The sequence below is a fragment of the Pteropus alecto genome, unplaced genomic scaffold, assembly GCF_000325575.1.
Source record: "Pteropus alecto unplaced genomic scaffold, ASM32557v1 scaffold115, whole genome shotgun sequence".
Taxonomy (NCBI): Eukaryota; Metazoa; Chordata; class Mammalia; order Chiroptera; family Pteropodidae; genus Pteropus; species Pteropus alecto.
Genome location: NW_006436814.1, coordinates 4,547,130 through 4,570,278, shown reverse-complemented (window position 1 = coordinate 4,570,278; position 23,149 = coordinate 4,547,130). Strand labels below are relative to the sequence as shown.

Genomic DNA, 23,149 nt, shown 5'->3' with positions numbered 1-23,149 from the left:
TCACTACTGTATCGGGGCTGCGTTATCCATAAGAAAATCTCCCCAAACATTTCTTCAGATTCCTACCGATAACCTCCCAGCAACCATTCCCATCCTCGCCTTTCCAACCCACACGGTACGGCCACGAGAATCCTCTCTTTGAACCTACCTCGTGGCATCACGCTAAGTGAAGCAGGTCATAAAGACAAGGACAAAGACTACAGAACCTGTAAAAGCCAAACTCATAGAAACAGAGAGAACTAATGGTGGTTGCCAGGGGCTGCTGATTGGGACAAATGGGGAGATGTTGGTCAAAGGGTCCAACTTCCAGCCATAAGATGAGTAAGTTCTGGTGATTTAGATCTAACATATAGCTTGGTGACTGCAAGTTACAGCATTGAATTATATACTTGAAAGGGTAGATCTCAAATATTCTCACCACACATACACAAAAAGGGATGGACGTGTTAACTATCCTTATTGTGGTCATTTCATAATAAATACATGTATCAAATCATCACGTTACACACTTTAAACTTACGTGTGTTGTATGCCAACAATATCTCAATAAAGCTAGAAAATAGAAAATAAAAATAGAAATGCAAAAATGACCCTACTTCTTCATTAACCATTAAGATTATTTTACAATTACACCAGGAGGATCTTGTCACTCCACCTACCACCAAATTCTTCAGTGGTTTTTCCAAAAATTCAAACTCTTCCCATAGGCTACGTGGGCCTTTAACTACTGAACACACCCAACCAGGCCATCTCCTTGGCCAGGTACCTCAGCCCACAGCTTTGTTTTGTCTTAGAGCAAAAAGCTCTCTACGCCATGTACCTGCCCCGCCTCGCAAAGCCCTTGAAGGCTGGAGTGTTTCTCTGCTCTGGAAGAGGCGGCCATTCAGAACCACTTACACTCTTTATTCTCTCCGTGGCTCCCTCTTCAAATCTCTTACTGCGAAATCAGCTGAAAATCTGTTTCTACCCCCAACACCAAACACTCTGTGTGCCATCATGTGAGATGTGTAAAGAGGGTATTAAGACATGTAACAACATGGAAGAGTTCATGAAACCTCTTTAAATGATAAAGGACATCACAGGTTATGCAAATTAAGTATCGGGGTTTATGGCTGACTTCCTTTGATCCCTATATTCCAAATGTTTGTTGACATGCTTTTTAATTTTAAATGGGGGGGATGGATATGTTCGCTAACTTGATTGTGGGGGTTTCATGAGTACATCCAAATGTACCCTTTAACTACGGGATATACTGTGTATCAATTATACCTCAATGAAACTGTTAAAATGTCTAAGTGGCATTAAATGTCTGAGAAACTATGGCAGAACGACATAACTACAAACCTTGAACCGGTAAAGACAGCTAACAGAGTGGGAGACTGCTCCTTAATGTCGCTCAAAGGGAGACCAGACCGTCAAAAGAGAAAAAAGAAAAAGATAAGCTGGTAGAGAGACATCACCCCACACACACCCAGTTTGCAGAAGCCTCCTCTACTTGAAGTGAACAAACTTGCAGGTGAAAGTTTTAGAAAAAGAACTTTTGTATTGCAAAAAAAGATTCTGGATTACACTAAAACCCCAAAGAAAAGCAGCCAAGAACTTTCAAGACACTAGAATTCTTACCATGGATTTAAGAGATCTCTGAAAAAACAGGCTCAGAGAAAGGAACAAGATAAAACAAAGACTGTTTTTCTATTTGTTTTTAGAGATGTTTCTTGTGTTTAGCTTTTACATTCTGTTGCCCTATATTTTTTTGTATTTTATCTATCATTAGCCAAGTTATTCCCTTTCATTTGTTTTCTAAACTATTTTTCCCCATTTTTCTTTGTTTTGCTTCACATGAGTAAAATAATTCCCCCAAAGGCTCTGAGAGTAGAGGTTAGCGCTTTTGTGTTGGTTAGCTATTCTAAAAACAAAAACAAAACAAACAAACAAAAAAGAAACCCACCTATGTTAACCTAATGACTGAGAAGAGAAGAAAGGAAATGATTAAGAAGTCTTTTCATCAGCAATCACAAACCCATTTCACCTGGAAATCCAAAGCACAATGATACTTCCATTAATAAATCTCTCGGAAAATACAGAAACTTTAAATGTTAAAAGCGTCACAATTCAGTGGAGGTTAGACAATCTGCCCTAAACCATGAAAGGACGCTGTTTTTCTCAACAGCTCCTGAGACATTTCCTCAACATGGCAACTGCAGGGCTTGACGAGGCCAGGATTAAGGGATCCCCAAGGGGGAATGCCCAGGACCCCGACGCCTGTGACACTGATCAAAGGGTCTGTTCCTCCCAGGCCACGGTCTTCCCTGGTCTGTACATCACTGCACCACTTAAAACGCGGGAAAGCTAAGGAATGTGTCCCCTGACCTGGTGGGGTGTGAATGGCTCTCCCCTCGTGTGCACGTGACGGTGCAGCACCGTGGCCAGCAGTGTGGGACCCCCAGACGAGGAGTCCCAGCACCCAACGCTCAGCCGGGGGCCCCTCCTGGAAAGCATGAGAAAGCAGTGTCCATAATTTAAAAATGAGTTTCCATTCCAAGGATCGAAAAGATACAAAATCCCCAGTTAGGGGATGAATCCTGAGTGTTAAAAACTAAGGTACAAGCAAGCACTAAAATGCAAAATACAGAGGAAATCAATTTTCTTAATCTCACCCTCAAATTCTAGTTTTCTCGGATTACCTAAAGCAATATTTAGTGGAAGTGATTTTTTTTTTTTTTAATTGCTCGGACTTTACAAGAAATGAGATGCTGTCTTACCAATTTTCTTTAAAAATTTTCTTAGGATAAAATTGAACTCCAGCCTATTATTGCAAAGGAAAGAAGTGGTACAGCTCCACGACCCTGTAAATCCAACGGATCACTAAAATATTCACCTGCACTTTCTCCCACCATAAGCTTCACCTTTTTAGACGTTTCCTGTATTTGTTACATACAACATAATTTTGCTACTGTCCTTCGGAGCTGACTATCATAATGAACATCTGCAGCCAGCATTCCTTCTCTCACTTTAAAAATAAAAAAAAAAAAAAAAACGGTGTTCATTCTCATTGGTGCTCATCGCAGTATCCCATCCCCCACTGAAGAACGAACAATGACCAGAGCAGGCTTTGTCCCCAATCTTAATCCAGGATTTTTCTACCTGAAGATTACAGGAAACATTCTTTGACTTTAACTGACAAATGCTGGAAGAATGGGGATCTGAGAAACCACGTGAAGACAGCCAGCAGTGACTAAGAAAAGAGCCAAGCGGAGATGAGAGAGAAACTCCTAGTCAACCAAAATCACTAGCTCCGTTCTGGTCCCTGAGATCCTACGAGCCAGCCAGCGGCTGCCCTGGTTCCAGCAGCTCTCAACTTGATTCTATAAGCTACACCAGAGTCGTCCTTAAGCTACCCTGAGATTATGTGAGTGTCAACAAAATTATATCGACTGATACACAGACAACTGCCTAAGTACAGACAGGGTCCAGTCCCACTGAGACTGAAGAATTACCACCTTTGGAAAACCTAGTGACTTTCACATTTATCTCAATTGTTACTCACACACTTCGTTTCTCCTACTTTCCTCTTATTTTTATAACAGCAAAAACACAATGATAAATAAATGCATACAATGCTGTATGAAGGCAATGATACTGACAAAATTGAACAGTTGAGGAGAAAGTTGTACCACCACGCAATAGTTCAAATTATTGTCCATCTGCTGACACGTGAAATACTACGGAGAGAAAGGAATGGTATTCAATGGTATAAGTATGTAGTGTATAAAGCTCATATAAGGAAAATCCTTTAAGAATTTTTATACTCAGTCATACAGAAGGAAATAGGTGAACTTTTTTCTAGCCTATTAGAAGAAAAATTATGGGGTCTAAAGCCTACAAAATGAGAGTAAGATATTTGTTTAATATTATAAGTCTTATATTGATATTATTTATAATTTAGTCTCTTATGTTTACGGTTAAAAAATGAATGAAAATTGTCACTGAAATACCTATTTATCAGTAAGTATAAGTTTATATCAACATATCACATGCTCTGGTTTGGAAACACGATATTTAAGGTGCCTTCTTTAGTTATACGAAATGAATTAAACTGTCAACTTATTTATTATCTGGAGCTCACAAGAGAAAGGTAGCCAGAAGTTTATATCTGGAAATCAGGAGCACAGTGAGCATAGCCCAGGGACTGCATGAGACTGGGAATCACGTGGGGTGGGGAGGAGAGGACCAAGAGACGCAGACCATGAGATAAGCAGAGGATCGAGAGAGCTTAAAACTGCCTAAGTCAAAGTGGTTCAAGGCCAGGATGGTCAACTGTGCTGGATGCCAGAGGCGGCCAGTAGGATGTCACTTTATCAACTTTCAGGAACGCTCTCCCTGGGCCTGTCATTACTCAGGGAGAAAACGTTCTATCAGTACTTACTATGTTGAATTCTATGACCAGTTTCCAGGGAAAAGCCATTTTATCTCCTGAGTTGTTCATAGTTTTCTAACTGCAGAAGTAACAGTGACCAAGGGTACATCTGACGAGCACCCACTGGACAAGGTGGTGACCAAAGCTGATTTCAGATGCTCCGCCCAACACACAGAGCCCACTGGCAGGGTGAAGGAGAGAGCCAAGCCTATCCTGCTCCAGCTTTCGAAGATGTCATTTGAAACACACATTACTTTGTCCCATACCACCCAACTTATCAAAATAATTAAGAGTACTGAAGAGCAGAAAAAGGTCAGTCATTTTGTGTGTCGAAAAGATGCTAGTTAAATAGCATTAAATGAAACCTTTCCTGGGCAGTGACTGCATCAAAACAGAACTTAAGCAGTTCAAGGAGCAGAAACTAGTAGGCAGGCCTTCCTTCTCTCAAACCTGGCCCCAACCGCAATTACAACTCTAGGTGTCATTCAGTATAAAAGTCCAGCAGAGCCATAAGTCAATTCTCCTTAGAAGCCATAAGTCAATTCTCCTTAGACTGAAAGACCAACGTCGAAACAGTCTTGCTGCTGCTGGCTGTGGTGAAATGGACACTCCGTGTATTTGCTAGCTGGCATAAAAACTGGTGCGACGCTTTTGGAAAGCATTTGGCAATATGATTCAAGAGCTTCTAAAGCTGTTGCTATTTCTTCAGAGATCTAATACTATTTCTGGAAATCTATCTTAAGGAATTAGTCTGCAATTAGGAGGGAAAAAAAACCCTTTGGGTTCATGAAAGCATTACTCATTATACAAAATCACTTTAAACCATGTAAATAGCCATTTAAAAGGAAATAGGTAAATTACAGTGAAATATTGCAACTAATAAAATTCTGAGCAGTTTTTAAAAGCATAGAAAATGCAAAACATATTAAGTGAACAAAGCAAAAAATGTGCACAGTATAATCAAGCATGTATATAAATGCACAAAAACAAAAGGACTTTTTTTTTTTTTTTTTTTTTGAGAAGCTAGTGCAACTGCGAAGACAAATGAAAAAGCAAACTGACTAGAACGTTAATCTGGCCGAGCAGCCTGGGAACAGGTAAATTCAGGGAGGATCAGGGTCCAGGATTCTCAAGGCCGAAGAGGCTCCAGTACATTAAGGGGCAGGAGGGTTAAGGGAAAAGTTAAGTCCTTTAGTTAAAGATGGGAACAGAGACACAGCACCCAGCGAACGGAAAGCGGAGTTCACAAAAAGCCATCAACCGCAAGTTCAAATGACCCCGGCACTGCTTTGGTCCCCCTTTCATTCTTGCGTGTCTCCCTTTATTCTAGATTGCCAATACGACAATTAACTCCAGATTATCCATGAAAAAGAGCATAACTTTAGAAAATATTCAGCAGATGTTCCAATGCCAACTGGCTTTAGCCTTTCGATGGCACCCCATTAGAATTCTCTAATAACAATGTACCTTCCTAGATGGCTGTATTAAACTAACAGAAAATAATTTGTATTCTCTGTCTACTCCACTGGAAAGCACTGGAAAATGGCCCAGAAACAAACCGAAAAAGGGAATCAAACCGAAAAAGGGAATCAAATCCTTTTTATATGATTAACCATACATAATATGTATCATTTCACATGCAATTAACCATAATATAAAATAATACAAACTGTATCCTTTAAAAATTAGAGAAAAACATGTCTAAAATAGTACAAGGATTTATGGCCAAACTAAATGCATTAAAAGTTCAAAACGCTGTTGAAGTATATTAACTTCACTTCAAAAAGCTACAAAAAAAAAATTTATTTTTTTTTTTTTAAATCATCGCCCTTACCGCTAAACAAAAAAGAAATTACCATATGCTATGGTAACGATGCAACACAGTGGCTGAGCGCACAGAAGAGCCAGGCTGCCGGGGTCTGAATTCTGGCTCCACTTAGGTGTAGTGTGTGTTCCTCTCCTGCCTCAGGGAACATAACGGAAGTTCTTACCTTATAAGGTCCTTATAAAAGTTAAATGAGCTAATTTACCTAAAGCACTGAGAAGACAGCCTGGACTAAGTTACTAAATGAATGCAAAAGGCTGTTTATTCATTTCTGGACAGAGATGAGAGTTGCACAACAGTGTGAACGTACTTAATGCCACATAAATGGACACTTAAAAACAGCTGAAATGGTAAATTTTATGGTAGGTATTATTTAACACAATTTTCTGGGAAAAAACCTATTACCCATCACCCATTCGTTATTAAAACATTTTAATTTTTCCAGGATGAAAATAAACCATCAGATTTTACCTGAGATTCTATAAAAGTTTAGGATTCCTATAAAAATAATCTTCATCGATTAAGGGATACTGGGTCTGTACTTTTCAAAATAAATTTCAAAATAATATGTTTTGCTATGGTAAAACTCTGATGTTCAAATTATTTAACTTGAATTTTCAAGCAAAAATTTACTCACTGGAAGTTGGCAGTACCACCTCTTACAATAAAACAAAATTAGTGCTCCAACCTGAAACAACTTAGAAACAGATCTATAAAACCCTTTCTTTGAACACAAGCATTTTATTATACTTTCTAATTTCTACATAAGAAAGTCTTCATGGACCAATTTAAAAAAGCAACAAAAATCTTTAAATGCCCGTTTTAAAATAAAACCTTGCAAAACAGCTCAAAACCACTTCTCAGATTACAAAATGAGCATGCGGTGAAAAAGGACAGAATACCAATTTACTACACCCTGTACTAACTGACAATGTTTGTTGCATAGCAACAAGATTCTGCAGTCTGAAACAGCACAAAACTCCTTTTCTTGATTTGCCAGGCCACAATTAACCCCATCAAGGTTGAGAAAGTAAGCAAAAACAAATTTGTGCAGACTACTCCCAGCATCAGAAGTCTAAAGACATAAATTCTAAAACTATAAAATCACAGCCCAAATTCCAGCCTATTTACAATTTGAATCTATCCATTAGGCCTTCACGCTTGATGTTTCTCTGGGTACTAGCAAAAAAAACTGCTACTCAATTCTGGACTTATTTCTTCTAAAAGCATCATCTGCAAGAGTTGTTTTTTTTTTTTTAAATCCTACATAATAGCATACCCACACATCTTTTGTTTCATAATTTCAAATGAAGTAATTTGATCCTTCTGGTTTGTTTTCTAAAGATCATAATTTATAAGCAAGGGTTATAATTTCCTAACAAAATTTTCCCCTACTAAAAATTATTTTGAACTATTTTTGTGGATTGCCTATATAGGCAACTCATAACATTTCGTAAAACTTTTTTAACAGAAATCTACTTCATCTAAAGAACAAAAAGTAAAAGTTGCAGTGAGTCTTACCATGGCTTTAAAAACTTTCATTGTTTTGGGATTCTCCCTCTCTCCTGAGAAAGTTAAATGGTTGCCAAGCCCCACCTAAGAAATATACTAAAAGAGATAAATTTACAACAGTGGTTCTCAACCTTTTAGAAGATGGGAAGGTCCTTTAAATTCCCTCATTCTACCTTTAATATATGTTGTCTGAAAAAATGTGATTTAAAAGTACTTTGAGTTTACTAGCTTTAAATTAATCTGTACATTATAACAGCATCTGCATATACTTGAAATATAATGCATGTTAAGGTCAGCATCTGTGGATTATAGACAAAGCTTAGTGAACACAGAAGTTCAAGTGCTCTTTGAAATAATCCCACAGCTGGCCCTGGAGCCTACAAATTGGAAGTCATTAATCTATGGGAAAAGTTCAAATCATTTTGAAGATGCAGAATAAAGTGCACACAGGTATGCGAGGGAGACAATACTGGATTCAGGTCCGGGTTCCATCACTCACTAGCGACATACTCTCCAGCAAGGGCATTAAAAAGGATCAGACCCACCCTGCAGAGTAGCTGGAAGGATTCAAGAGCAAGGTATGAAGTATGCAGCACCTTACAAAGGTCCATTCCTCTGCCTGTCATTCCAAGCCTCACCCAGTCCAGCCCAGTCCACAGCATTTCCCATCACTTCCTGCACAAACTCCAAGATGAGAAGTGAGATGCAACTGGATGTGATCTTAAGGATGGAAAACGAAATTTGAGAAGCAGCGCTGAAAAGTAAGACAATTAGATGCATATAAAGTATTAAGAGCAAGGTCTCTGGAATCCCCCAGGACTGGACTTGAACTTCAGCTGTCACTGACCAACCATGTGACTTAAGCCAAGTCATCTTAAGCATTCTAGGCCGTGGTTTCCTCCACTATAAAATGACAACAATGATACCAATCTCATCCTTATTCTAATCCATTAAATGAAATGACTCATGCGGAGCACTAAGCAAGTTGCCTGGCCTGTCTTTAAGTGATCCAACAAGAGCTATTATTTACCAAATATCTACTTCTTTTGCATAAATAAAATTAAAAGTTGTCGAATGTAATAGGCTAGCCCACTTGGTACTTACTCAGTGTGAGCAAAGGTTACCCAAAGGTTAGCCTCAGAGCTGACAGCCAGGGACTGTGCCCTGTATCAGGCGTGTGTTGGATCTTCAGGTCCTGGACCCTCTGGATCAGTGAGGAAAATTTATCAGGTCTTTGAAACAAAAGTTAATCAGGAAACTATCTTTAAAGACAATGTGTTCAATTTATTTTAAATGCTTGCATTGAACTAACAATGAAGTACAATTTCTTTGAGAGTTTTTTTTTTTTTTCATTTCACTTATGTTAAAATTCAAAAGCTGTTATTTTTCATCTTTAGGTAGTTCCTAATTTACAAATGGGCTTATATCCACTGATTTCAGGAGATTTTCTCTTTTGAAAAACTGTTTAGAAATTGTGGTTGGGTTACCAGACTAAAGTCTAAGTAACCAAATAGATATAAATCTTTTGTAATAAAAGTAGGAAACCGCACGTGTCACCTTTTTTCATTTAAAAAACATTTAAATGTTTTAAGCATGTTAAATTATTTAAAACTTATTTAAGTTATTTAAAACATTTTTAAATTTATAAAAATTATACAGTAATTCCTGACATTACACAATTTATAGCAGTTCTCAACTGGGGTGATTTTCCCCCCATGCAACATGTGGCAATGTCAAAAGACATCTGGTTGTCACCAGAATGAGCTAATAGCATCTAATGAGTAGAGGCTAGAGCACTAAACATCCTACAATGAACAGGACAGTCCCCACAACACAGAATTATCTGGCTCCAAGTATCAAGTGCCAAGGTTGAGAAACCCTGATTTAGAGGCAGACATTCATATTACGGGGCGGGGCGGGGGGATCACTACTGAAAACTCTTTCAAAAGAACTAGGAATATCCAGCTTTCCCAACACCATTTGTTGAAAAGATTATCCTTTCCCCATTGAATGGTCTTGGCATCCTTGCCAAAAATCAAGTGACTATATATGTGAGAGTTTACTCTGGGTCTCTATTCTGTTCCAATGGTCTGTAGGGCTACACTTATGCTAGAACCACACTCTTGATTACTGTAGCTTCGTAATAAGTTTTGCAATCAATAAACGTGAGTCTTCCAACTTCGCTCTTTTTCAAGAATGTTATGGCTATTTGGGGTCCCTTGAAATTCCATATGAATTTTAGAATTGTTTTTTCTATTTCTGAAAAAAAAAAAGTGATTGGGATTTTGACAAGAGATTATACTGATTCTCCACATCACTTGTTTTTTCTATTTCTGAAAAAAAAAAAAGTGATTGGGACTTTGACAAGAGATTATACGGATTCTCCACATCATTTTGGGTAGTTCTATCATCTTAACAATATCAAGGCTTCCGATCCATGACTACGAAGGTCTTTTTATTTATTTAGGTCTTCTTTAATTTCTTTCAGCAATATTTTATAATTTTCAGTGTACGAGTCTCACCTCCCTGGTTAAATTTATTCCTATATATTTTATTCTTTTAGAATGCCTAAAAACAGAAAAAAAGTCTTTCATATTATGAGTTCAAGAAAAAAGAACATTAGGAGCTTGAACTACATTTTTTTTTTTAAAGTTATGGTGCAACCCAAAGAATACAATAAATGGAATACACCGAGTCCATAAATCCTCTACATGCCTCATGGCAAACCGTAAAACAAGCTGATGGATTGTTAGTTAATCCCATTTTGCAGAGAAAGCAATTGAGATTTGGGACAGCCAAGGACTCACAGCCAATAAATAGCAGAACAACTTTGAAACCAATGAGGCAGCTATTAAACTTGACCATCTCCACCCAAAATCAAAAACACCTTGAAAAACTTCCATATCCAGAGTAACAGAAAAAGATGATATTAAGAGAGATGTCCTTTAGATGATTTGAACGAAATAATAGATGGACAGAACAAAATCCTTTTCTAAAGCAATACAAAATAACGTAGGCAATCTACCATAATTAATAAGCACACATACTAGAGAAATTTTTAAAGTATTATTTACAGGAGACATTATTTAGCAAGGAGTCCAATAAAAATAGATGAAAGTCTCCACCTTCACGATACCATGGTACAGCTCTTCACAGCTCGTGAAAATTGATTAATGCTCCCTCCCCTACTAAACTATAAAGGAATGGGTCATGTCTATGCATGTCTTTACATTTTAATAAGTGGTTTTAAGGATTTACCTTATTGGGCCATTTTATTAACTTTGGAATCACAGAACAGAAAGAATCATGCCAGAAGTAGTCCATGATAAGAAGTGTGGTCTTAATTTTTAAAGAAATGGGAAGCCACTGAAATGTTTTAGACATGAAACTGAGCTGATCAAATCTGAATTTCAGAAAGATCTGACTGTTCCATAGATGAAAGAGTGGATGAGGTAATAGACCAAAGCATTAAATCAGAGAATCCAAAAGATCCGTAAAAATGTAAGAGGACCAAATGGGCCAAGGGTCTTAATACGATTCACTGCCAGACTCCCATACATTGCCAGATTGCCCTGGAAAGCAAAAGTAATCTTAACACCAAAATATCCACTTGCAAATTAACCATTTATAAAATCAGTCCCTACCAAACATCCATCCCAAGGGTACATTAGTCTGTCAGTCCATTTCACCTTTGCCCTGCCAGTCTCTCAATGACTGGCAGCTATGTCGACTACAAAGCAACACAGCGCAAATCATCTACGAAGTGAACATGTAAACATTCCAAAAGTTGCAGGCCTTTATGAAGTCACTGAAAATGATGAGAACTACTTCCAACCACTGGCAAAGCCGCTGACAAAAATGAAGGTTTGAAAGGGACACTGACTGGGAGGGAAGGTAATGGGGGGTAATAAGTATGCTGTGTGCCCTGACCTGGTTGGTGGCTACACAGGTGTGTACATATAGTAAAAAGTCATCAAGCTGTACGTACACTTATGAATTATGCATTTAGCTGTATGTAAATTACACGTGAGGGGGAAAGAAAAGGCGCACACGAAGAGATGGTCCTTCTTCCTCAAAGAATCACTGGGTCTGCAAGGAAAGCCTGGAAATCCCACGGCCCACTTGCTACCAGCATGAAGACGAGTGGACACTAAAGATGGCAGAAGACTTCAGTGAGCCACGAGTTGCAGGAGCCCACGTCTCCTCGGGACTTCCAATTGTACGAGATAGGAAATATTCTTAATGTTTAAGCACTTTATTTCTGTTAGTTGCAGCTGAAAACAGAATACCATCAGCTAAGACTTGGAGAAGGCTCAAAAGAAAATAATCTGAACATCTAAGTAAAGCCCCTGCGCTGTACTAAGGAAGCCGTGAACATTTCGGCAAAAAAGACTTTCTTTAGGATCATCCGGGAAAGTCCATCATGACATGAAAGACACAGCTTCGTGTCATCTTGCAATTTTTAAAGAAAAATTATGCAAAAAACCACCCAATACTTGATTCATGTTTTCCCATTCTAAGAATTTAATACATAGTTGCAACAATAACATGAATGTGTTTATAATTTTGTTTCGTTTTTCAAGATTAAACCCTAATAAAGCCTTTTCTCCCTATCTCTGCTATCTCTGAAATGTTGCTCCTGTTCTAGGTCAATGCATTCTACACAGCTTTGTTCTGGTACTAAATATTTTCAGAAAATAAAGAACCTTGACATGATGAAATTACAAAGGAAAATAAATTATTTGCTCATACGTCAACCTTTAGAAGATTCAAAGTTATCCATCCGAGAGAGGCCCGAGAGAGTACTGATTAAAAGCTGGGGCTCAAGAACCAGACTGCCTGGGAGGGAATCCCCGCTCCACTGCTTACTAGCTGGTGACCCTCGGGCACGTCACTCAACCCTCTGTGACTCAGTTTCCTCCTATGTAAAATAAGGATGCCAACAGTTCCTACTTCACAAGTTGTTAGAGGAGTATCAAATGGTTAATCTGTGAAGTATTTCAGGCAGTTAAGTACTCAATAGCTATCAGTTATTATATTTCAAAATCTAAGAACGCTGAGGATTATAACGCCAACAACACTGGAATGAATTAGCAAAGGAAAACTTTTTAAAAAACACAGCAATACATTTTAAGTAAAATTAATACGAAGTGAGAACAGATGTGCTTATAGTAAAATGAGCTAAAAGTTTAATTTCTAAGTCTGTATTTAAAAGTACCACATCAAATCTATTAAACTAGAAACCAATATGTTGCTGCACTTAACTAAAGATGAAATAAAAAATCTGAATATATGGACAGGAAAAAAATAGAAAACTCGGTTTATTAAAGGGTCGATTTTTTTCTCTGCCCATATTCATCCATTAGTTTAACACAATTCTAAAAACACTCCAAAAGGTTCGGAGATGTCACTTCTCTTTTTTATATCATCTGTAGTTGATACAATGACTCTAAAACTAATCTTAAAGAATTTGTTAAATGAAAGAGCAAATAAAGTTTTGAAAAGTAAAACCAACAGTAACTTCCCTTACTAGATGTTAAAAAATTATAAAGTTCGAGTAATTAAAATAGTGAGGTACTAGCACAGATTTAGACAGATAATTAATGAGTACAACAACAGAACTAAGTATTTATGGGAATTCAGTATACAATGAATAACATTGCAAATCAATGGTAAAGGGTGGACTGTTGAACAAATGATACTGATAACTGATTACTGGATATTTAGTTAGTATCAACCGGGATACTATTTATTTATTTACAACAAAATAAATTTCAAGTGGTTTAAATTTAAATATAAACGAAACCATAAATATAATAGAAAAAATGTAAGTATGTATATTTTAGGTTGGAGAAAGCATGACACTAAAGGCAGAAGCTATAAAGGTAGACTGACAGATTTGACAGGAAATTTTAAGACTTCTACACCAAAACAAACAAAAACCAAGTGGCAAATTTAGAAGATACATGTGGTAATTTTACATCATGCCTCAATGAATCACACCTCTTGATATATCCTTGTGTAGTCTCCTCCCACACTGATCCGGGCTCAACCATGTGACTTGCTCTGGCCAAGACGACATAAAAGGACAGAACTCAGGCAGGGGGCTGATAACAGCTTGTGCAGTGGGGCTGATCTCATAGTAGGCTGCTATTACTGAGAGACAAACAGACAAACCGCATGAACCCAGCCAAGGAATAAAAACACACGAGTCCAGGTGAGACCAGCAGAACTGCCCAACCAACTCATACACGTTTTACGAGGTTCCGAGGTGGTTCGTTAAACCACATTAGATGACTGACACGATTTATCTGCACCATACAGAGTTACTGATCAAATATATTATAAATCATTATAAGAAAAACTAAACAACCTATTGGGAAAATAAACAAAGCACATGAACAGGTGATTCACATAAAAGAGATAGCCAATAAACACGTGAAGAAATGTTCCACTCTTCGTAATCAAAAACTACAAATTAAAATGAGATAACACCTTTTGCCCATCTGATAAAATTCCTTTTGGTCTGGCAATTTCATTTCATTATTCACTCAAATACTATTGCATACCAAGAACTAGGAATAGAGCCAAACCAGGCAGGACCTTAAAAATTTGGGTTTTATTATTAATTTGGGTTTTCTTCTAAGAGCACTAAGATGCCACTGAAGGATTCAGCAAGGGACTAGCAGTATCTGATTTCCACTTAAAGATCATTAACTGATGCATAAAAATGGCAGACACTAATGGAAATGAGGAGAAGCTAATAGTCCAGGTGGGAGTAACAGTGGCCTGGACCAGCGTGGTGGCCATGAGATGGAAAGAAGCAAATGGAGGTCAACTGGACAGGGCCTGACAGAGAAAAGTTAAGAGAAGGAAAATAAATACTAACTGACTTTCCTTCCAGGAATTGATCCTAAAATATAAGTATATGTACAAATATGAAATATCACATATGTGCACAAAGACATATATCCGAAGATGTTCACAGCAGTGTTTTTTGTAACAAAAATGAAGGAAAAATATCTAAAATCCATCCCTAAGAGATTAAAATTAAAGTCATCCAAACCATAGTGAAAATACTATGCAGTGACTTAAAAATATAGACCTGTACTTAGCGACAAGAATTAGGTAGAAAAGAGCCAGTTACAAAACATATAACAGTACAATTCTATCTTTGCATAGTATCGTCTCACTTTTATTTAAAACATACTCATACAGACAACATTTATGGCTGCATGTATGTATTACAAAAAGTCTAAAAGCTATACACCAAAATATTAAAATTCTAGATGGTTTGGAACTGAGTTTTTACCATCGTTATACTTTCCATACTTTCTAAAACCTATGCAAAATCTTTCCTGCTTTATAATGAAAGAAAAAAGTAATTAAAAAACTTTAAAAACTGATCAGACATTTGGACAATAGCAATTGGTTCATTTTCTTAAAATAATGCAAATACAATTAAAGATACCACAAAGAAAAACAACTCTAAGTTTTAAATGAAAACCTATAAATCTTAAATTATTAAAAACTGAAGTCACAATTTTGCTTGTAATACTAGTCTAATAGGAGATGGGAATCTGGGAGAGGAGAAGGGGACATCTCAGACTGCAGAACAAAGTAAACACTCAAATAAAACCAATATTTAATCATTATAAAACCTTCACGGAAAGATCCCTTCGCTGAACTATAAAACGAGCAATTTGGACTCCCTTGAGATTTGACCTAAAGAGCCATTCCTTTTATTTCACTTATGTTCTGAGGCTCTTTCTAAAGCTTCTTCCCTACCGAGCTGACACATATAACGCAGATACCAAAAAAAAACAGGAGACTGCCGACCTGAGGAACACTGTGAAAGGTCGCCATTGTGGCTTCATCTCATACGATGGACTGGTTGCCAAGACCAAATGTTCTAGAAGGCTGTTACCACTGGGAAAGTCACTCAGTTCTTTTAAAACTGTCATCCAGGCTACTTCGTTCTCCAAAGATAAAACCTGCTTTGGTATCTAACATTGTTGTAAAGAGAATCAAGAAAAATCAGCACCCAGACTAAACAGTTTTCTGAAGGTTCTGCTGGACCTGCCTCACTGATTTCATCGGTGACCTTGTCATCTTTACTTGTGACAGGCTACCGGAGAGATGGCCACTACCTCAGCATGCACATGGGGCTCCAAAATTCATCTGGGCCTCTCCAAGGCAGCAATAGGACATTCCCACTCCAGCACTCCCACCTGCCTGGCCCCCTACAGAGAAAAGCCAGGCAGCTCCATCCTCGGTCTCTCTTCCTTAGAAAACATGAAGACGTCCATTTAACATACTCGTCCAAAGTAATAAAAATGTCAGAAACAATATAAAGTAAATGAGATCCCCTGCTGATACTATACATTCTAGTGAAAAAGTGACCATCATAATCCAAGGATAGGGGAGTGGGAGTTGAAACAGAATTCACGTTCCATAAAACTCATCATTCGAAAGTGTCAAGGTTCGGTAGTTTTTAGTACATTCCCAAGGTTGTGCAACCATCATCACTGTTTAATGTCTGAACATTGTCATCACCCCAGAAAGAAACCCCACACACATCCTTCATAAAAACATCCCCTTCGCATCCCTCCTGTCCTCCTCCCCAGGCCCTGGCAACCGCCCATCCCTCTTCTGTCTCCATGGATGTGCCTGTGCTGGACAGTTCACATTAATGGAATCACACGACATGTGGCCCTTTGTGTCTGACTTCCTCCACTTAGCGTGTTTCCATCGTGTTGGGGCACGCATCAGCACTTAACTCCTTCTCATGGTCAAACCTCATTCCAATGTATGGAGAGAATCTCCCCTGATCAGTGCATGGACACTCGGGTTGTTTCCACTTTTTCGCTATTACGGTTAATGCTGCTATAAACATGTGCGAACAAGTTTTGACGTGGACTTATGTTTTCATTTCTCCTGGGTCTATATCTGGGAGTGGAACTGCTGGGTCATAATGGAACTCTGTATTTAACTTTCTGAGGAGCTGCCAAACTATTTTCTAAAGCAGCTACGCCATTTTCCATGGTTGTTCACATTCTTAACATAAACTTTGGAGACGTCGAACTTCGTAGCAGTGAAGTGATTTACTCTCATCAAGCCCATCTCATGTGCCGAGTGTTATGCCAGGCTTGGGTACAGTTTCTGATACAACCTTCCTAACGACTCTGTAATGCAAAAATTACCACCATTTTCCAGAAGAAATTCAATTAGTTAGAAAAATCAGTTAGTTAGTAAATGTCAAAACAGCATTCGTCGAGTTGACGTCAAAGCCTGGACTCCACCCTCCACCATGCGACCTCTGCACTTAAATACATGCACACCGCTTCACACCACATACCGCTTCACACCACACACCACTTCACACCACACACCACTTCATGCCACATACAGGTTCACGCCGCAAACATTCTTTGGATAAGTTACACGTTAATTAAAGTTATTAGAATCATCCTAAAACACAAGCTTCCCAAGGTATAGAAATTTCCAGAAAATATGAGGTCTCCTGCATAAATCCACCTCATTTTTCTTCTGTCATGATTTCTACATGTAATTACTTAAAATAAGACCTATCTATGTCACCTAAGCATTACACAGATTAGCTTCTTCTATCAAAGTTGTATGCACTGATAAAAAAAAAATCTGGGTATCTTACACTAACGACAGAATTGTACCCCTCTCCCCAAATTCAAGTTGAAGCCTATTCCCTCTCAATGTGATTTCATTCGGAGACAGAGCTTATAGGAGGCAATGAAGGCTAAAGGAAGTCATAAAGAGGGACGCTAATCTGATAGACCTGGTGACCTTATCAGAAGAGGAAGAGAAATCTGTTTGTCTGTCCCTCTCTGCCACTAGCAGACACAAGGAGGAAGCCAGGAAGATGGCAGTCCGCGAGCCAGTAAAGCGAGTCCAAGCTGAACCACACTGGCACCGTAACCTCAGACTGCCAGCCTCCCAAACTTTAAGAAAGTATATTTCTGGGGTTTAAGCCACCCGATCTATGGTATTTTGTTATGGCTCCCGGAGCTGACTAAGACATTTTCCTTCATAAATATCACACACTATCCTATATTTTTAAACATTTATAGCAGCTTTACTTATAGCAGCAAAATACAGGGGGGAAAGTATTGGCATTTTAAGCACTGATAAGACTCAAAACAAAGCAAGAATTAAATGGAGTAGAAATAAGCTAAAGCAATAGACACGTATATACTTACCGCTCAAATATATTCACAAGTCTCATGATCAGAGAGACTAAAACACTGGATGGCCCTTCTATTAATTCAGGGTTTAATGAGAAAGTCAAGGAAACGTGGTATCCTTCAAAGGAATTTGGAGTCACACAAACCTGAATGTGACTCCTTTTGGTCACCTCTGAGCTTTGTGTTTGAGTTAGAAACAAATTCTATACCTATTCCTGTGGTCGGGATGCTGGTTTTTGTCTGTATGGTTGAATTAGATAACTTTATTCACATTTACTATAGGCCAAATACTATGTTACACCCCACAGTACATAATACAGCTTCCAGAACCTTACAGGTGCTCTAAAAATGGTGGGTGCTGTTGTTAGTAGATTCTAAAAAAGAACACTCCAGTCAAAGTCAAAAATTATATGAGCACCCACTATTTGCCAAATACTCTGCTGGTACAATGAATATAAAAATGCAGTCCCTACCCTCAAGGAGCTTGCAAATAAAGAGGGACAGACAGATCCGGGTAATTATAAAAACAAATGTAAAAAATACTATAGCCAAAAATATGCAGCATGCACAGGAACACAAAGGAATAGCTGGGAGGTAGATAACTCAGAGACTACTTCTTCCCAGAAGGTCTGACAAGGAATTCCTTTCTCGCTTTGTATTCCAGAAAACTTTGTAAGCCCTTATTTAGGACAGTACCCACAGAGTACAGCCTCAGCTCAGATTATTTTGACTTTTACTTCCACTCAATTTCGTCCATCAATTTCAAAGAAAGGAAAGGTGGCATCGGCAGAGTTTAAATATCCTTTTCCTCCCTGCAAGCACATACAAATTGAAATTGCATTTTTCCAAATCCTTACACTTATGATAAAGACTGGGTGTTCTACAACTTATACAATCACCCCAAATTTAAGCTGTGTGTAGAATATGTAACCAAAACTATCAGTCCAGTATGTAATTTTTCTACACCAGCCAAATGGGACCTGCCTAGTTATTTTGCTTATTCCAACTGGACTGAGGTATCCTAAACCTTGAATAATGTATAAACTTCACTAAATTGTCTCCATTAATCCACATTCACTTAATACTTACTCATTTAGTAAATACTTACAATGCAAAACAATGCCTACATACAAGGGAATGATATTCTTTAAAAAATACAAACTTGGCTCTTGCCCCTAAAATAAACCTTGTGGGAAAGTCACACATCCAACAGCTACAAGTATAAAAGAAAACATGGGAACAGAGAGACTACTATATCTCACTTAACACAACCATCCTGTGAAATAACAGAATTATCCCCATTTTTACCAGTTTGCTCAATTAACAAAAGTCAGCATATAAAAGCTGGATCTTCTGAGCCTTGATTGTACCGCACTCTAAAGTGTAAATTACATTTATCACTACCATAAATAAAGGTAACAAAATCACAAGAAGTAGTCCAAAGATTCTAAATAGACACAAGGAAGGAAACGGTAATGATCAATTTCCTCACCTATAAAATGAGAAGGCTGGACTAGACCACGGATGGGTAAATAAGTAGCATTCCAGGAAACACTCTCCACTGTCACTCTCTGGGACCCATGTGCCAGTTGAACACTAAATTCTTTCCCGCCAAGCCCAGAAATGTATCTATTATGTCCATCAGCACAGGCAGCCACTACCAACTGGAAAAGGTAAACAAAATGTAACCTACTCGCCATCCTTGAACTAGATAAGGCCCAGAAAGGTGAAGTAAACTACGCAAAAGTTTTATATAATTAGGCATCAAAACAATAGAAGTGACATAATTATATAATGCTTAGAAATATACAAAGAATTTTCTCTTCTATTATTATCTGACCCTCACTACCCAGTAAATAATTATCCCCGTTACCTATTTTGAAATATGAATCAGTGAAATAATGTGATTAGCTCAAGGTCATCCAACCAGTAACCGTCTTGGATGAATCTTCACAATTCTACTACACTTTTTTACATGAGAAAGTCAGAGTAGTGAGTGGAAGCCTGAACTATTTAATATGGATCCAAAAATGTCAATTCAAAATCTTCTGAGCTCTTCTTAGCCACTAGGCTACATGCAACTATTTTAGATCAGACAAGCTCCTCCTCCATTTAAAAAAAAAAAAACCTTGAGGAACTAACCACTTAATAAAAAAAGTAATCATTTAAAAGGCATACACTATATTAATATTACATATATAGACCTACCTCAATTACAAACCATCTTATACTTCTGAAACATTACAAAAATGAAAAATTAGAACCAAAAAGTTGGATGTTACAGTAAAAGTATCAGTTTGCGGGGGTCTCAACCCCCTCACTGTTTTGTGTAAGAAATACACCTCATTTTTTAAATTCTCATCTTTAAATAAAGTATTAAAGTATTAAGTATTACTTTAAATAAAGTAATTCTATATACAGCTTTTAACGCATGTAGAATGCCTTTAAGATTGTTTCTGGAATGTAAAGTATTACTCAGTTCTCTTTTATATAGGGATTATTACATTATATCACAGTAGGCATGCTATTCCTAAAATTAAAGTCATCTGAGATATCTTACCACAAATTCTTAAACAGCAACATATTTATCATATCCTCTCCAGAATTCTGACCAATTTAAGTGGAAATTTCTACCCAGGCATTCCTATTTCTGGATGGCCTTTAAAACATCAGAACGGCTCCTTAAAATAAAACTAAAAAAAAAAAACCTGACTTAATAGTATAACATTTTTGTCCTACAGTACTTGAAAGCATCATTGAGACTAAGTCAAATATTAATATAACCCGAAAAGCCCTATCTTAAGCACCAAAATATTCCAAAGCTTTGTGCAACTAGCACAAGAACCTTTTACCCCCCAAATCAGACATCCTACTTTTACAGGTATCTAAGGAAATGTGTATACACGAGATGCACAAACCACCTAATAATCCAATGCCTTCCAAAGTGAAAAGCTGATCCTCCTTTCTGCTCTTAAATTATTCAGAATTAGCCTACAAAGAACTACTTTGTAGGCTGCCTGAACAAACTTTTCAGATCTGTGTACCACATTCTATATTTATGCTACTGGAAAGCATCATGTGATTCCCCCCTCTCTACATTTAATAAGTAACAGAGCAGGAAAAGAGCTTTTAAAAGTACAAAATACTTTTCATCAGAAAAGGAACTTTTAAGTGAAGACATCATTTACCTGTGACAGACTGACAACGAGACATGAGTGATCAAACTTTGCTCAATATCCAAAATGTTAACTTTTTTTTAATTGGTTCACAACCTCTGAATCGGAAAACTATGATCATTTAAAAATTTCTCAGTTTCACTGTTTTACATTGCTCTACGTTAAGATAAGTTTACCCAAAGTTTTGGGGGAAAAATGATAATTTCTGGTCTATAAGAACCCTACAGTATTAAATCTTTAAAGGAGAAATCAATAATATATAGTATTACAAGATACAACATTACATATATTTGATTATAGTTCCTGAGTTTACAAGGACATTAGGAACTTGATTAAAAAAAAAAAAAAAGTTCACCCCATGGCTCGAGTTTTTTTCAAGTCACTCTTACGAAGATTATGTTTTTTGGTTTGCATGCCATCGTATCTTAAACTGATTCATTACATTTGAAAGTAACTTGCGTGAAATCATAAAGGAAAAGGGGTCACTTACAGACAGTGTTAAACAGATACAGCATTAAACAGATACAGTGTTAAACCATTTTTAAGGCCATCACAGTAAAGGTCTGTAACTAGGAACCAGAGAAAAACATTCATTCAAATTCACAGTAAACTGAAGTACAACAGTTATATCACCAAAAAAAGGCATTAAAAAATGGGCAAGTGTTCAACTGTGATAGGGAAAAAGAAGAAAACTAAAGTTTAAAGTGGAAACTACTTAAATTGAGAAAGAATTCCAATGACATGACATTTTCTTGCCAAAACAAAGGAATTTGGAGATTATATCATTCATATCTCATTGTATCACATCATAAAGGTCTTGGCAACGGTTGGCCATTAATCTTTAACACAAAGGAGATTCAAATCCAAATGAACTGTAAGACTATCTCTTCCAGGACACAGAAATGAAGTAATTTACTTTATCCACAATTGTTTAACCCAAAAGGAAGGCCCATAAGGATGATAACGCAGAAAAGATCAGCCTTCAGTCTACCAAGTCCCCTTTCTCACGAAGTCTTGCACCAATCCGAAAGAGAAGGTTATGGACACAAAACAGGCTTAGGAAAGGCTGGAAAAAAAAAAATCTCCAATGAATGACACACCATACCATGGTTTATTCTCTTACACAATTGGAGAAACAGGAAAGAAAAATGTCACACCATATGTTTCATCGTAGCAATTAAAAAAAAAACAGATTACAACAGTACGTTCAATTCTTCTTTGGAGCTGAAAAAATAATTTAGCTTCTGTTTTATTGATTACAGAGGACGGGGAAGGCGGCTGCTGCAATGCAACACAGGCTGCTACAGACGGAGGAGAGAAAGGGGTTTTGCAAACGATTCCCTCCCCTCCCCCGTTTACACACCCCAAACAAGTTAGTTATCCCAGTCTTTCGCTGTCCCCCCATATAAATCTAATCAATTCTTGCCCCCCCCATGGGGAAATTTCACCTTTCAGAGCTCCTCCTTCACCTACCACTACGAGAGCACTTTATTACCCGCAGAGATTTCCGATCTTTCCAACTTTTCCTCCTTTTTTAATTAAACACTAGAGTTCCGTAATAAAAGTGTACGAGATTTTTACATATATACGGGTAAATACCTGTTTCCGAGCAACACGCACTCCGCGACTCCCGAACCCCTCCCCATCTCCCAGGTTTGGCAGGCGAAGGCTGGGGGGAGGGAGCCAGGCGCAAATTAAATTTAGGAAGGGAAATCCTGGGCGAAAGACGAGCATTTGAGGGAAAAAAAAAAAAAAAAAATGGGAGACCGTCGAATGAGACGCCCTCACCCCCAATAAAGGGTGTTCGGGGGGTTACAAGATCGAAAAAGAAATGAGAAGGGACAAAGGGGGAGGGGGAGAAGGAGACCGGAGACCCGGGGAGCCGCGCCGGGCTGGGAAGCGAAGGGAAGGCGGGGTCCGCGGACGGCGGGGTCGCGGCTCCCGGCCATCACCAGAGACTGATAGGTGAATTGTACTATTACACAACAGTTGTAAATAA

The 23,149-nt window shown here is 37.9% G+C and overlaps 1 protein-coding gene across 1 annotated transcript in view; it reads right to left on the bottom strand.

Annotated features, from left to right (window-relative positions):
• ENAH (ENAH, actin regulator) overlaps positions 1–22,978 on the bottom strand; it is a 108,200-nt gene extending 85,222 nt beyond the window's left edge. Inside the window, exon 1 of the mRNA XM_025048503.1 lies at positions 22,750–22,978. Within this exon, the coding sequence (XP_024904271.1) occupies positions 22,750–22,796 (47 nt within the window). The 5' untranslated portion in view covers positions 22,797–22,978. The remainder of the gene's footprint in view (positions 1–22,749) is intronic.
• Between the last annotated feature and the right edge of the window lie 171 nt (positions 22,979–23,149).